Source organism: Cyprinus carpio, chromosome A10 (assembly GCF_018340385.1).
Source record: "Cyprinus carpio isolate SPL01 chromosome A10, ASM1834038v1, whole genome shotgun sequence".
Lineage (NCBI taxonomy): Eukaryota > Metazoa > Chordata > Actinopteri > Cypriniformes > Cyprinidae > Cyprinus > Cyprinus carpio.
Window position 1 is genome coordinate 14,710,445 of NC_056581.1, and position 14,152 is coordinate 14,724,596.

Consider the following 14,152-nt stretch of genomic DNA (forward strand, 5'->3'; position numbering starts at 1 on the left):
AAATACAAATGGTTTGCATTAATTTTAGCCTTTGTTTGGATCATAAAAATGCGGCCTACATGAGGTGATGGCAGTTAGAGTATTAATTTATTCACATCAGTTTATATGAAACAATAAACATTACTTCAACTTACTTGAAAAGTAAGAATGAAATATTTAATATTGTTATTGTTGGGCGTTACCTTTGTGTGTAGCTCCACCCTTTAAATGCCTTTGGGGTGAATCTGAAGTTACTTTGTTTCAGATGTTTTAATCTGAGGTGTGCTGTAAGTCATTTTAATTATTCACTTTGTGATGAACCACCATGATAATGCATTTAAAACTTACACAAAGTTCTAATTGACTGTCCTCTTTTTGTCATTGTTTTTTTAATTTTTTATTTATATCAACACAGATTCAACATGACTGATAAAGGTGAAGCATAAAGTACATGATATATGTCTTTATCATTTATTCCAGTAGACTGAAGATTTGTGATTCAATTGTCCTAATAAGCTTATGCAACACAACTGAACATTTTGTCACTAAATTTACTGTGTAAAAATAAGTTTGCGTAATTGTTAAATTCTAACAAAACCTGCAACAGAGTATAATTATAAAGCAATGATACCCAATGGAACAAACTACATAATATTAAAATGCATATAGTTTAAGTTATAACTATTATGATTATTTGCCTTTATGACTTTTTGACAATTGCAGTTTTTGTGAAATTGTTCTCAGAATGATGGCTTTATCAGTTAATTACAATTGATGTTCTGTAAAAATATTGACCATAGAGGATGCTGCCTGAAATATTTTCAGAGTTAAGATGAGTTTAACTGTCTTTTTAAACCAGGGGTAAAATAAAGCATAGACCATAGGATTCAGACCCGAGTTACTAAACACGAAACATGTCAAAACATTTATGGTTGTGGAAGAAACTCCTGATATGGAACAGATATAGTACGGAATCCAACAAAGTAGATAAACTGTGACAATGATTCCTAATGTCAGAGCAGCTTTGCTCTCAGATTTCCTTCTCACTGAACCTTCATTTAAGCATTTGCCACCCTTCATCAGGGTGTTTATAACTTTCACTTGCTGATGTACAACATAGAAAATCCTCAAATATAAAGATATGATCAGGATACAAGGAAAAATAAAACACATGATCAGATCAGTGATTCTCCAAGCAAAACTTATCATAAGAGAACACTCTCCATAACACACGTTTGTTTTGTGTGAAATGTCAAAATAACCATTATTAATTACAAAGGCAGTGCTAGAAGTTAAGCAGCAAACCCAGCTCAGACAGATGCTTATTAATGTTTTAGTCGTGGTTATTTTCTGTGGGTACAGTAAAGGGTGACAAACTGCCACGTAACGATCAACAGCAATTAAAACTAAATTACTAAGAGATGCTGAAATGAGCAGCGCTGTTATTGCCAAAAACAGTCCACAGAAAGTGTCCCCAAAGTACCAGCAGATCTCAATCAGCCTCGAGGCCTCTATGGGCATGACAAGTCCAATAAGCATGTCGGCCACAGCCAGAGAGAGAATGATCAGGTTGGTCTGAGTGTAAAGCTTCTTGAAGTGAGAGATGGAGATGATCACCAGCAGGTTCAGAAACACAGTCCATGCTGACAGCAATGAAAAAAACATATACATGATATTGGGTTCATGTCTGGAGCGTTTTCCCTTGATACATGATGAGTTGATGGCAGGAAAGCAGTACTGAATCTCATGATCCTCTGTCTCATAGGCCATGTGTGAGTATCCTCCTGTTAGGAGTTTGTTCTGCTCTCCGTAATGTCTTTTCATTTATACAGTGTCTGGATCAGATTGACCAACCCATCTACCGCCCACTCTGATGCTGCATAATGACATTATTTTCAATAATTTCAACTTTCAACCTTAATGTGACTGATGTGATCTGTAGACACCTTATTTAGGACCTACACAGTATTCCTGCTATATTTTCTGTAATCATTTTTTATTTTTGTAATTATTATTTTCCTATTAATTATCTAGATGGGTGGCCCTCGATAGTCTAATCTGTTCCACCACAGTTTCATAATGAACCAAAAAAATTTTTTGTAACCTTTCATATTTGCCCAAAAGGTCTCTAACATAGTGCTTTGCAATTTAATTAAATATATATTTATTCTGTTTGTTCTGCGATTTCCAAAGCGAAGCACAGCACAGTGTTTACCCAAGAAGCTCAATATGTGGTGTTTTCAGCAGTTTGGCTCCCAAGAATGCAGCAAACTCAATGTCTGCACGTGTTGTGAATTTAATATGCATTTGGGAATGTAACTGGCTCTACATAATTAATGACATATGTGGTTGCATAGGGCCCCATGTCATGGGTTCAGACAGTAATGCTTGGTTATAATAACTTTGATAAACTTTGCTTGTGTCACTGTTAATGTTTGAAAATGAAGAAGCAGCACTATCAGTACAGTGAAAAGAAGGAAAGAAAGTGAGGAAAGTGAAGTTTGAACATATATTTTTGAAATGGTGGACTTGTTTCTTATCAGTTTCAGGGCTCCAGACATTTGCAACCAAAAATAGTCATTTGCGAGTGATATTTTTGCTCAGATTTCCACTGGTGACTATATAAATGACCATGTTATGTTTTAAAAATGTCGATGTAATGCCTTTTTTTCCTGCTTGTTTTGCAATCACATCTTTTGTTATTTTGGAAAAAAAAAATCTTTTGTTAGAGTGGACAAAAAAAAAGACTTTCAAATAGTCCTCATCTCTGCCAAATGCCAGCATTGATGGCACACCTGCTAAAAGAGCAGGCTACAGTTAACACAGTTGAGATCGAAAATAACAGAGACAAACAGTAAAAGGTAAAAAAAAAATATATATATATTTATTTTATATATACAGTATGTATATATATTATATATATATATATATATATAATATATATATATATATATATATATATATATTTGAAAGAGCAGTACAGGTCAAAAGTTTGGAAACATTACTATTTCTAATGTTTTTGAAAGAAGTCTCTTCTGCTTATCAAGCATGCATTTATTTGATCAAAAAAATACAGAAAAAACTGTAATATTGTGAAATATTATTACAACTTAAAATAATAGTTTTCTATTTAAATATATTTAAAAAAAAAAAAAATTATTCCTGTGATGCAAAGCTGAATTCAGCATCATTACTCCAGCCTTCAGTGTCACATGTAACATCCAGTCTATCACATGATCATTTAGAAATCATTCTAATATTCTGATTTATTATGAGTGTTGGAAACAGTTCTGCTGTCTAATATATTTGAAAAAGGTTAAAAAGAACTGCATTTATTCAAAATAAAAATAAAAATTCTAATAATATATATAAGTATTGATTTTATTAAAAAAAAAGAAAGAAAAAAAAAATTACTGACCCCAAATTACCGACCAGTAGTGTATATTGTTATTACAAAATAACTGTTTCCAACTTTGATAATGAATCATCATATTAGAATGATTTCTAAAGGATCATGTGATAATGATCCTAAAAATTCAGCTTTGCATCACAGAAATAAATGATAATTTAAAGTATAATAAATTTAAAAACATATAATTTTTTTTTGTATTTTTGATCAAATAAATGCATGCTTGATGAGCAGAAGAAACTTCTTTCAAAAACATTAAAAATAGTAATTCTACAAAACTTTTAAACTCAAAACTATACAAAAATATAAAAACAAATACCCAAATAACCTAGGATATACAGGTGCACACAAAAACACAAACACACACATATATATATACAGGTGCATCTCAAATTAGAATGTCATGGAAAAGTTCATTTTCACAATTTGAGTTGAATTACTGAAATAAATGAATTTTTCCACGACATTCTAATTTATTCAGATGCACCTGTATATGTAAAACAGACTGGATATGTCCAACAAAAGACAATTTGACAACATTTATAAGATGCATTGAGGAGAAGCCCAAACTACACTAAATGGCCAAGTGATGCCGACATAATTATGGTCCATGATATTGGCACAAATTGTAATAAACAATTCTTTGTGACTGTATATAGTTCTCAAGTTGGGAACAACATTTAGTTCCCACTTTATGTCATGCCACTGGACTCTTTCTGTGTGTTTTTCCCTCTCCATGTGCCTGCCCTGACCTAGTTTTCCTATGTTAATTGTTTCATTTGATTCCAGGTGTGTCTGCTTGTTCCCAAATTACAGGTGCTGGTCATATAATCAGAATATCATCAAAAAGTTGATTTAATTAACTAATTCCATTCAAAAAGTGAAACTTGTATATTATATTCATTCATCACACACAGACTGATATATCAAATGTATATTTCTTTTAATTTTGATGATTATAACTGACAACTAAGGATCCTACATTCAGTATCTCAGAAAATTAAAACATTACTTAAGACCAATACAAAGAAACGATTTTTAGAAATCTTGGCCAACTGAACATGAAAAGTCTGAGCATGTACAGCACTCAATACTTAGTTGGGGCTCCTTTTGCCTGAATTACTGCAGCAATGCGTCGTGGCATGGAGTCGATCAGTCTGTTGCACTGCTCAGGTGTTATGAGAGCCCAGGTTTCTATGATAGTGGCCTTCAGCTCTTCTGCATTCTTGGGTCTGGCATATCGCCTCTTCCTCTTCACAATACCCCATAGATTTTAAGGTCAGGTGAGTTTGCTGGTCAATTAAGAAAAGGGATACCTTATGGTCCTTAAACCAGGTACTGGTAGCTTTAGCACAGTGTGCAGGCGCCAAGTCCTGTTGGAAACTGAAATCTGCATCTCCATAAAGTTGGTCAGCAGTAGGAAGCATGAAGTGCTCTAAAACTTCCTGATATACGGCTAAGTTGACCTTGGACTTTAGAAAACACAGTGGACCAACACCAGCAGATGACATGGCACCCCGAACCATCACTGACTGTGGAAACTTTACACTGGACCTCAAGCAACGTGGATTGTGGGACCCTGATTTCCAAAGGAAATGCAAAATTTACTTTCATCAGAGAACATAACTTTGGACCACTCAGCAGCAGTCTAGTCCTTTTTGAAACGAGACGCTTCTGACGCTGTGTGTTGTTCAAGAGTGGCTTGACATAAGGAATGCGACAGCTGAAACCCATGTCTTGCATACGTCTGTGCGTAGTGGTTCTTGAAGCACTGACTCCAACTGCAGTCCACTCTTTGTGAATCTCCCCCACATTTTTGAATGGGTTTTGTTTCACAATCCTCTCTAGGTTGTGGTTATCCCTATTGCTTGTACACTTTTTTCTACCACATCTTTTCCTTCCCTTCGCCTCTCTATTAATGTGCTTGGACACAGAGCTCTGTGAACAGCCAGCCTCTTTTGCAATGACCTTTTGTGTCTTGCCCTCCTTTTGCAAGGTGTCAATGGTCGTCTTTTGGACAACTGTCAAGTCAGCAGTCTTCCCCATGATTGTGTAGCCTACAGAACTAGACTGAGAGACCATTTAAAGGCCTTTGCAGGTGTTTTGAGTTAATTAGCTGATTAGAGTGTGGCACCAGGTGTCTTCAATATTGAACCTTTTCACAATATTCTAATTTTCTGAGATACTGAATTTGGGGTTTTTCTTATTAGCTGTCAGTTATAATCATCAAAATTAAAAGAAATAAACATTTGAAATATATCAGTCTGTGTGTAATGAATGAATATAATATACAAGTTTCACTTTTTGAATGGAATTAGTGAAATAAATCAACTTTTTGATGAAATTCTAATTATATGACCAGCACCTGTAATTTGTGTACTTTAGTTTGAGTCTGTTTAGTCTGTTTATCGGGTCTGCTGTGTTGTGTTTGTGTGTCATTCCTCATTCCTAAGTTGGACCCGAGTTACCCCTGTGTCTTGGATCTAATAAAGACTATTTTGTGTATTCCACAGCTCTGTGTTCCTTCCGGCAGCGATCGTGACAGAAGACCCGCCCGAAACGGTTTAATCCATGTGTACCCTACGTTTTTATTCCTCACAGTGTTTTTTGTTACCGTTGTGTGTTTCTATAGATCCCCTCTCCCGTCCAGAATATCTCCTCCTCCAGCTACCCGGACGACGCACTCTGTGCATTCTATGATGCCAATTTTAACATCTCGTGCAGAGCACTGTCGTCCCAAGATGCTCCTCGATGAAATTCGCTGCCTTTGTGGACACTGGTGAGAAACAGATCTCCGTTCCCCACCTATTCCCAGGAGAATCTCGCCAGTTCCACTTCTTACCCAGTGCCCAGCCCACTATCTCCCCAATGTGCGGAGTGCATGCCCAAGGCCTCCGCTGATGGAGCCAAATTAAGTTGTGTACTTTAGTTCGAGTCTGTTCAGCCTGTGTTTGTCAGGTCTACTATGTTGTGTTCGTGTGTCATTCGTCATTCATGAGTCGGATTTACCCCTGTGTCTTGGATCTAATTATTTTGTGCATTCCATGGCTCCTTGTTCCATCCAGCAGCGATTGAGACACTTTAAGGGAAATGGAAGCGTCAGCGCAAGTTCTACTAGTAAGACTTAATGCCACGTCACACATTACAATTAGTTCTACCAGAAAGACTCAGGAGATGAAGATAAACCCAAAAGTATTTATTTACAAAACCAATACAAAGAACAGAATTGTTTTGGCATAGGCTCCATCTGTAGCTTGAATCAGACATTGTAGATTCCAGCTAATCCTGCAGAAGACGAAGGCAGGGCAGAGCATACCCCCGCATGGACGGGGCCAACCTGGTGGTGGTGGGGAGGATGGAGGGAAACGTTGCGGCAATATCTGACAACACAATGAAGGGTGAGTAGAGGGCTTTTATATTCTTCGTGTTGAGTGCCGATTGGCTAGATCTAATTGTAATGCGTGAGGTGGCATTAAGTCTTCCTAGTAGAACTTGCGCTGACGCTTCCATTTCTACCAGAAAGACTCAGGAGATGAAGATAAACCCAAAAGTATTTATTTACAAAACCAATACAAAGAACAAAATAATTTTGGCGTAGGCCCCATCTGTAGCTTGAATCAGACGTTGTAGATTCCAGATAATCCTGCCGAAGACGAAGGCAGGGCGGAGCATACCCCCCAAAAAAGAAGATGATACAGGCCACCAGTGGCGGACTGGGACAGTAAATCAGGCCGGGAATTTGACTCCACCCCAGGCCACCTCTGTTGGTGCAGTCACCACCACCCAATTCATGTGTCCACCAGACTGCTAAACTTGTAGGCTAACCCTGTTAGTTGATGTAACAGGTAGACTACCATACATAATATGAATTGGATAAATAAATAAACCCTCAAAAACTCACTAGGAATCCACCATCTATATCATCTTTCCCTGAATCCCTCTCTCTCTCTCATCTCTGCACATCTAGTTTCTCTGCTATATGAAATAAGCACTTTCAATAATCTATATTAATTGTGCAGCCATCAATTGTATGTCCCCATGATCACAGTCCTACTACTGATGATCTTATAAATCATAAAAGCACATATTGTTCTAAGAGTATAGCCAGCATATTTAGTTTTGCTTATAGCTTAAACTTTACCCAGGAAGGTTCCTGCTCTGACTCAAAAGCTGAACTGTCCACCCCCTTTTGTTTAACAGCAGTGCACTTGGAGCACTAGTGCTACTGTTGCTTCCTTCGTCACCTTCAAAATAAATAAATAAACATTGTTGACTAGACTACATATTGTAGGCTAGAAATGGAAAATCAAAATTTCTGGTCAAATTTGGCACTAAAAAAATACTGTATCCCCATATGTAATCAGTGTGCTAGTTTTGTCATAAAGATGGTCTTTTAAACCTTCTATCATTATAAATATTTGTAATTTTTTTTAGAATAGTTTGTATCTATTGTAAGTCGCTTTGGATGAAAGCGTCCGTCTGCCAAATGATTACGTAAATATAAGGGGTGGAACAGTTCAACTTTTTCACGGTTAGGTTTGTTTCACAGTTTAAGAGTCAGTGTTTTGCTACCATTGTATGTGCTATGTTTATGGAAAATCGATACTTTCAAAAAATATATATTTTATTATTATTAAGAATATTCTAACTACAAGCAACAGCACAAATAAATACAATAGAGTAAAGCTACAAATAAAATAAACTGACTTTCAGGGTTTTTTAGGTAGGTATAGCATAGTTTTTAGGTAGCCTACATAAATTGAATAAAGTAATCAAATGTAAAACAGCATTGCATTTTGAACTACAATTTAAAGATAAATCTTTATTAAAGTTACAAAAGCTTTTCAATCAATTCAATTCAATTCAAGTTTATTTGTATAGCGCTTTTTACGATACAAATCATTACAAAGCAACTTTACAGAAAATTAAGTTTCTACAATATTTAGTAGTAGCTTATCAGTGGTGACTGTCAGTTCATGTGCATATGGCAGAAATGAAATCAAGAGCAGTGAATGATTTCTTTGTTGTTGCTGTTCGATTAATATAAAGACTGTCACTTTAAAAGAATGCACTGATCCAGTGTTCGTATTAGTATTGAACAAGAGTGAATGGTTTGGCCACAGGGTTTTTTTTTTTTTTTTTTTCTTCATCGCTGTTGTTGTAATATCTGGGAAGCCAGAATGTTCATCCATCAACAGAAACATATATTAACTGAACCCTGTTTGTTTTACGTGTTATTTATAGTAAACCATATTACAGATGATTTGTCAGATTTAAGTTGAACAGCGTTTTCCAGCGCGTGCCGAACCGTGTGTGGAGAACCGAACAGTTCGATTTTTTCAGTGAACCGTCCCCACCCCTAGTAAAATATAATGTAAATGTAATGCTGACCGACCTGCTCCCTTACTGGTGAACATGGCTGGGATTTTTGCATCAACTTAATGCGTCTGTGGCCAGGGCTTTTCTCTTTTTATACGTCCCCTCTCTGCTCCTCCTTTGCTTTTACGCTCCGTTTTTTGCACGGTTTTCTAAGATGAAGCCTGCCTCTGGATATAGCCAATTAGGCAGTGCACAATGGCGGCGGGTAAAAATCCTAGCTAGGCCACAGATGGAGATGCCCAGATGGGCCGTAGTGAGAAAGCAAATAGGCCGTAGAATGAAATGCCTCAGTAGGCACAGTGAGGAAGGCCATGTAAATCGACCACGGTGGGAAACACCACGAGATGGGTAACAGAGGGGAAGGCCATGAAAGACAGGCCACAGAAAGAAAGGCCAAGTTAAGCCGCAGTAAATCATAGAGGTTGTTGGGAGTAATATGAATAGGTATTGTACCACCACCAGTAATTGCATATAGGTTACCTTAAGGACAGCTTGATATTCTTTGAGATGGTTTGTGGTTCAGGTCTAATGTAGGATTCGAATGTGGAGGATAACCGTCTTCCCAGTAGCTTGATAGCTGATGTTTGAACTCCAAGTTCAACAGCAGTAGTGGCTGGTGTATAGAAGTGGTGACAGACCACAGCTTCTAAAGGTGACTAAATAGTGCTGAACCAGCCACAGAGAGAAAGGCCTAGATAGGCCATGAGAGAAAGGCTACAAGAGGCCGTAGAGAGTAAAGCCGCTAAGGCCGTGAAGGAAGGCCGCGAGAGGCAGTGAAAGAGTAGATGAATAGGTGTGACACCACCACCACCAGTATTTGCTCAATTTACCTTAAACTTACAGCATTACATTTTAGCAATGCATACATATTACAAGCGAATGACTGTATGAGCTATCTAATGACAGACCACATTATGCCATTTAACACAAAGACAGCATAGTTCATGTAATGAGAAAAACCATGACAGGCCAATTTTGCGAAAGAGAATAATAGACAGTTACGTAAACAATAATAGTCACTTACCTGAAGGTCACGATAGGCCAAATGAGCAATGAGTAATGTGAAGCCTCGTTAGGCCATGTAAAGTGAAGACCCGACGGGCTGCAATTACATTTATAGCCTGCGTACGTTTCTATAAACTATGTGATGTGAAAGGCTCGTGTGTAGATGACCACGATATGCCATTGTATATGAAAACCGTGATAGACTGGAAATGAGGAGCATGTGAGAAAGAACCACCACCAGTAGTTTGCTAAGAGTATTATACTGTAACTTGAGTTTTATGTGAAATAGTTTAGAGTCTAATCTTGAGGGAAATCCGATGAGGACGATTATGTACATAGCAATTTGATGGCGGATTATGGGAATTGTAAACCACAGCATTGAGTAAGAGAGGCCATTAGTTTAAGTTAAATGATAGAGGTAGAATTAGGGTTCTAGCAGCGACTTAAGAGCATGTACACTGATACATAAACATTATTTAGGCTAGACTCCTGCACACACTTGATAGAACTCCATCTAACTACCAGAACCCACAAAGGAAACCTATTCCCCCCCAAAATAAAAAATTAGCCAGATCTGCATGACCATAAAAAGAAGAGATACTCAATGTTAAAAGGATCCTGATCCTCTGCAAACAGTATATATAAAATGGTGAGCAAATGCTCTGCATGGATAAATCACACCCCTACTTTGTTGCAGGACTGGTCTTGATGGTGTGTTTGTGATGGAAATGTTATTAAGCTGTTGTTATTTAAATGGTTAGCGTTAATATCACCTTGTTCTGTTCTGTTCCTTTTTGGTCTGTACTGCAACAGCAGTGACCCACTGAAGGTGGCCACTGGGAACTGACACCTTTTTTCATCCCACTTGAAAGAAACAACAGCTTTCCTCTCTGCCTTTTTGTTTATAGGTACTTCTTGGGCATCAATCCAGGGACAAGCACAAACTCAAAGAGGCAGAGAGGACATATCAACCAGCAAGTCTGTACACTGATCAGGAAACTCATTGACTTTGAATGGATGTCAATCTAGTGTTTAAGCAATGTTCCAACACCAGAATGGACAAACCAAATTCTGGCTTTGTGTTAAGCTAGATGTGGTCATGTAGTAAGATGATCACTGAATATGTTCTATATGTCTTTCCAGTGTTATAGGTTATTGATGGGTTAAAAAAATCAAATTTCAAAATTACAGTATTTTATAATAAATTAACAATACATTTTAAATTAAAAGTTTTTAATTAAAAATAGTAAATTAAAAGCACATTACTGGCTACTGATTTGAATTAGTTATTATTAGTTTACACTGTAATTCTACAGCAGAATACTGCTAAATTGTTGTAATCTGATGGCATTAACTAACCTCACAGATGAGTGCAGTAATTCTACAGTATAATTACAGTAATGTCACCATATACAGCTGTCATTTCACAATTATGTACTGTATAAATGATACAGTAACTTACTGTGAAAGTAATGTAACTAGTTTACAGTAATTTACTGTGTAATTAATGCAACTAGTAGCCAGTAATTTACTGTAAATTTACGGTCAAATTTTTTACAGTGCAGCCATATTATTTCTATAACTACACATGTAACAACCCTCCAAATGGTTTGTGTAATTACAAATGTGTAACAGAATATATATTTTGTAACAACAATATGTATAAGAGTAATTGGAACAATTTGATCCAGGGGGTGGAGATGGGTAGGTTTAGGAGTGGATATGGGATCCTGGGGGTGGAGATGGGAAGGTTTAGGGATATGTGAAGTGGGAGGAGTTGAAACTCAAGTTGGTGGAGTTGGTGCACCACTTTATACCAGTGTACTTACATGGTAACTCCTCAGCAACTGTCCACTTAATATAAAATGTAACATTCTGGACACTAACCACAATTTATACGTAAAGATTAACTTACTGGCCGCTGCTGTGTAACATCAGAGTAATTACGTGGTTAATCCATAGGAGTTGTTTACTTAATATAAAGTGTAAAACTTTCTTTACCAAAAAGTGCTGTTAGTTCTGTTACACATTTGCACTTTCATTACCAAAAAGAGTTGTTACCAATGTCCTGTTACACAGTTGTATTTACACATACTGTACCATTCAGTGGGTTGTTACATATGTGTAGTTACACAAAAATTACAGCTGTAGATACTATGTACCAATGTGTACTTACACTGTGGTTACATAATATGTACACATCTAGTTACTATGTAAGTACACAGGTATTAGGGTCACAATATAAAGTGGGACCATCAGTCCACAAAATAATCCAAAAGTGGCATACAAAATTAAATAATAAATAAAAGCAAAAGTGTGTGAGCTGTCAAAACTATATAATTAGTCAAAGCATGTGATTAGAAAAAAATGGTTTGCATTAATTTTAGCCTTTGTTTGGATCATTAAAAATCAGCCTACACGAGGTGATGTTTAGCAGTTACAGTATTAATTTATTCACATCAGTTTATATGAAATAATAACCATTATTTCAACTTACTTGACAAGTTAGAATACAATATTTAATATTGTTATTGTTAGCCTTTACCTTTGTGTGTAGCTCCACCCTTCAAATGCATTTTGGATGAATCTGAAGTTACTTTGTTTCAGATGTTTTAATCTGAGGTGTGCTGTAAGCCATTTTAATTATTCACTTTGTGATGAACCACCATGATAATACATTTGACACCTACACATAGTTATATATGACTGTCCTCTTTTTGTCATTGTGTTTTTGATTTATATCAACACAGATTCAACATGACTGAATAAGGTGAGGCATAAAGTACATATCTGTCATTATCATTTATTCCATTAGATTGAAGATTTGTGATTCAATTTTCCTAATAAGCTAATGCAACACAACTGAACATTTTGTCATTGAAACTTACTGTGTAAAAATAAATTTGCTTAATTGTTCAATTCTGACAAAAACCTGCAACAGAGTATAATTATAAAGCAATGATACTCAATGAAACAAACTACATAATATTAAAATGCACGTAGTGTCAATTATAACAATTATTATTATTTACCTTTATGACTTTTTGACAATTGCCGTTTTTGTGAAATTGTTCTCAGAATGATGGCTTTATCAGTTTAATTACAATTGATGTTCTGTAAAAATATTGACCAGAGAGGATGCTGCCTGAAATATTTTCAGAGTTAATATGAGTTTAACTGTCTTTTTAAACCAGGGGTAAAATAAAGCATAGACCATAGGATTCAGACCCGAGTTACTAAACACAAACCATGTCAAAACATTTATGGTTGTGGAAGAAACTGCTGATATGGAACAGATATAGTACGGAATCCAACAAAGCAGATAAACTGTGACAATGATTCCTAATGTCAGAGCAGCTTTGCTCTCAGATTTCCTTCTCACTGAACCTTCATTTACACATTTTCCACCTTTCATCAGGGTGTTTATAACTTTCACTTGCTGATGTACAACATAGAAAATCTTCAAATATAAAGATATGATCAGGATACAAGGAAAAATAAAATACATGATCAGATCAGTGACTCTCCAAGCAAAACTCATCATAAAAGAACACTCTCCATAACACATGTTTGTTCTGAGTGAAATTACAAAGGCAGTGCTATAAGTTGAGGAGCAAACCCAGCTCAGACAGATGCTTATTAATGTTTTATTCATGGTTATTTTCTGTGGGTACAGTAAAGGGTGACAAACAGCCACATAACGATCAACAGCAATTAAAAATAAATTACTAAGAGATGTTAAAGTGACCAGCCCTGTTATTACCAAAAAAAGTCCACAGAAAGTGTCACCAAAGAACCAGCAGATCTCAATCAGCCTCGAGGCCTCTATGGGCATCACAAGTCCAACAAGCATGTCGGCCACAGCCAGAGAGAGAATGATCAGATTGGTTGGAGTGTGAAGCTTCTTGAAGTGAGAGATGGAGATGATCACCAGCAGGTTCAGAAACACAGTCCATGCTGACAGCAATGAAAAAAACACATACATGATATTGGATTCATGTCTGGAGCGTTTTCCCTTGATACATGATGAGTTGATGGCAGGAAAGCAGTACTGAATCCATATGCTCTCCATACTCCCCTTTCATTTATACAGTGTCTGGATCAGACTGACCAACCCATCTACCACCCACTCTGATGCTGCATAATGACATTACTTTCCTCCAACTCTTTCAACCTTAATGTGATTGATGTGATCTTTAGACACCTTGTTTAGGATCTATACAGTATTCCTGCTATATTTTTGTAATTATTATTTTCCGATTAATTATCTAGACGGGGTGACCCTCAATAGTTTAATCTGTTCCAGCACAGTTTGAACCAAAAATATTTTTTTAAACATTCCATATTTGCCCAAAAGTTCTCGAACATTGTGCTTTGCAA

At 36.4% G+C, this 14,152-nt stretch overlaps 2 protein-coding genes across 2 annotated transcripts; both read right to left on the reverse strand.

Moving 5' to 3' along the window:
* Positions 1-744: 744 nt before the first annotated feature.
* Positions 745-1,847, reverse strand: LOC109096439 (trace amine-associated receptor 13c-like). The gene has a single exon (XM_042765745.1). The coding sequence runs from the start codon at positions 1,801-1,803 to the stop codon at positions 745-747; it is 1,059 nt and encodes a 352-aa protein (XP_042621679.1). The 5' UTR covers positions 1,804-1,847.
* A 10,984-nt stretch (positions 1,848-12,831) lies between these two features.
* Positions 12,832-13,844, reverse strand: LOC109073534 (trace amine-associated receptor 13c-like). The gene has a single exon (XM_042765710.1). It carries the CDS (start codon positions 13,842-13,844, stop codon positions 12,873-12,875), a length of 972 nt encoding a protein of 323 aa, XP_042621644.1. The 3' UTR covers positions 12,832-12,872.
* Between the last annotated feature and the right edge of the window lie 308 nt (positions 13,845-14,152).

Excerpts from the sequence above, each read along its gene's own strand:
- LOC109096439 (XM_042765745.1), bottom strand. The coding sequence starts at position 1,803 with ATGAAAAGACATTACGGAGAGCAGAACAAACTCCTAACAGGAGGATAC.
- LOC109073534 (XM_042765710.1), bottom strand. The coding sequence starts at position 13,844 with ATGGAGAGCATATGGATTCAGTACTGCTTTCCTGCCATCAACTCATCA.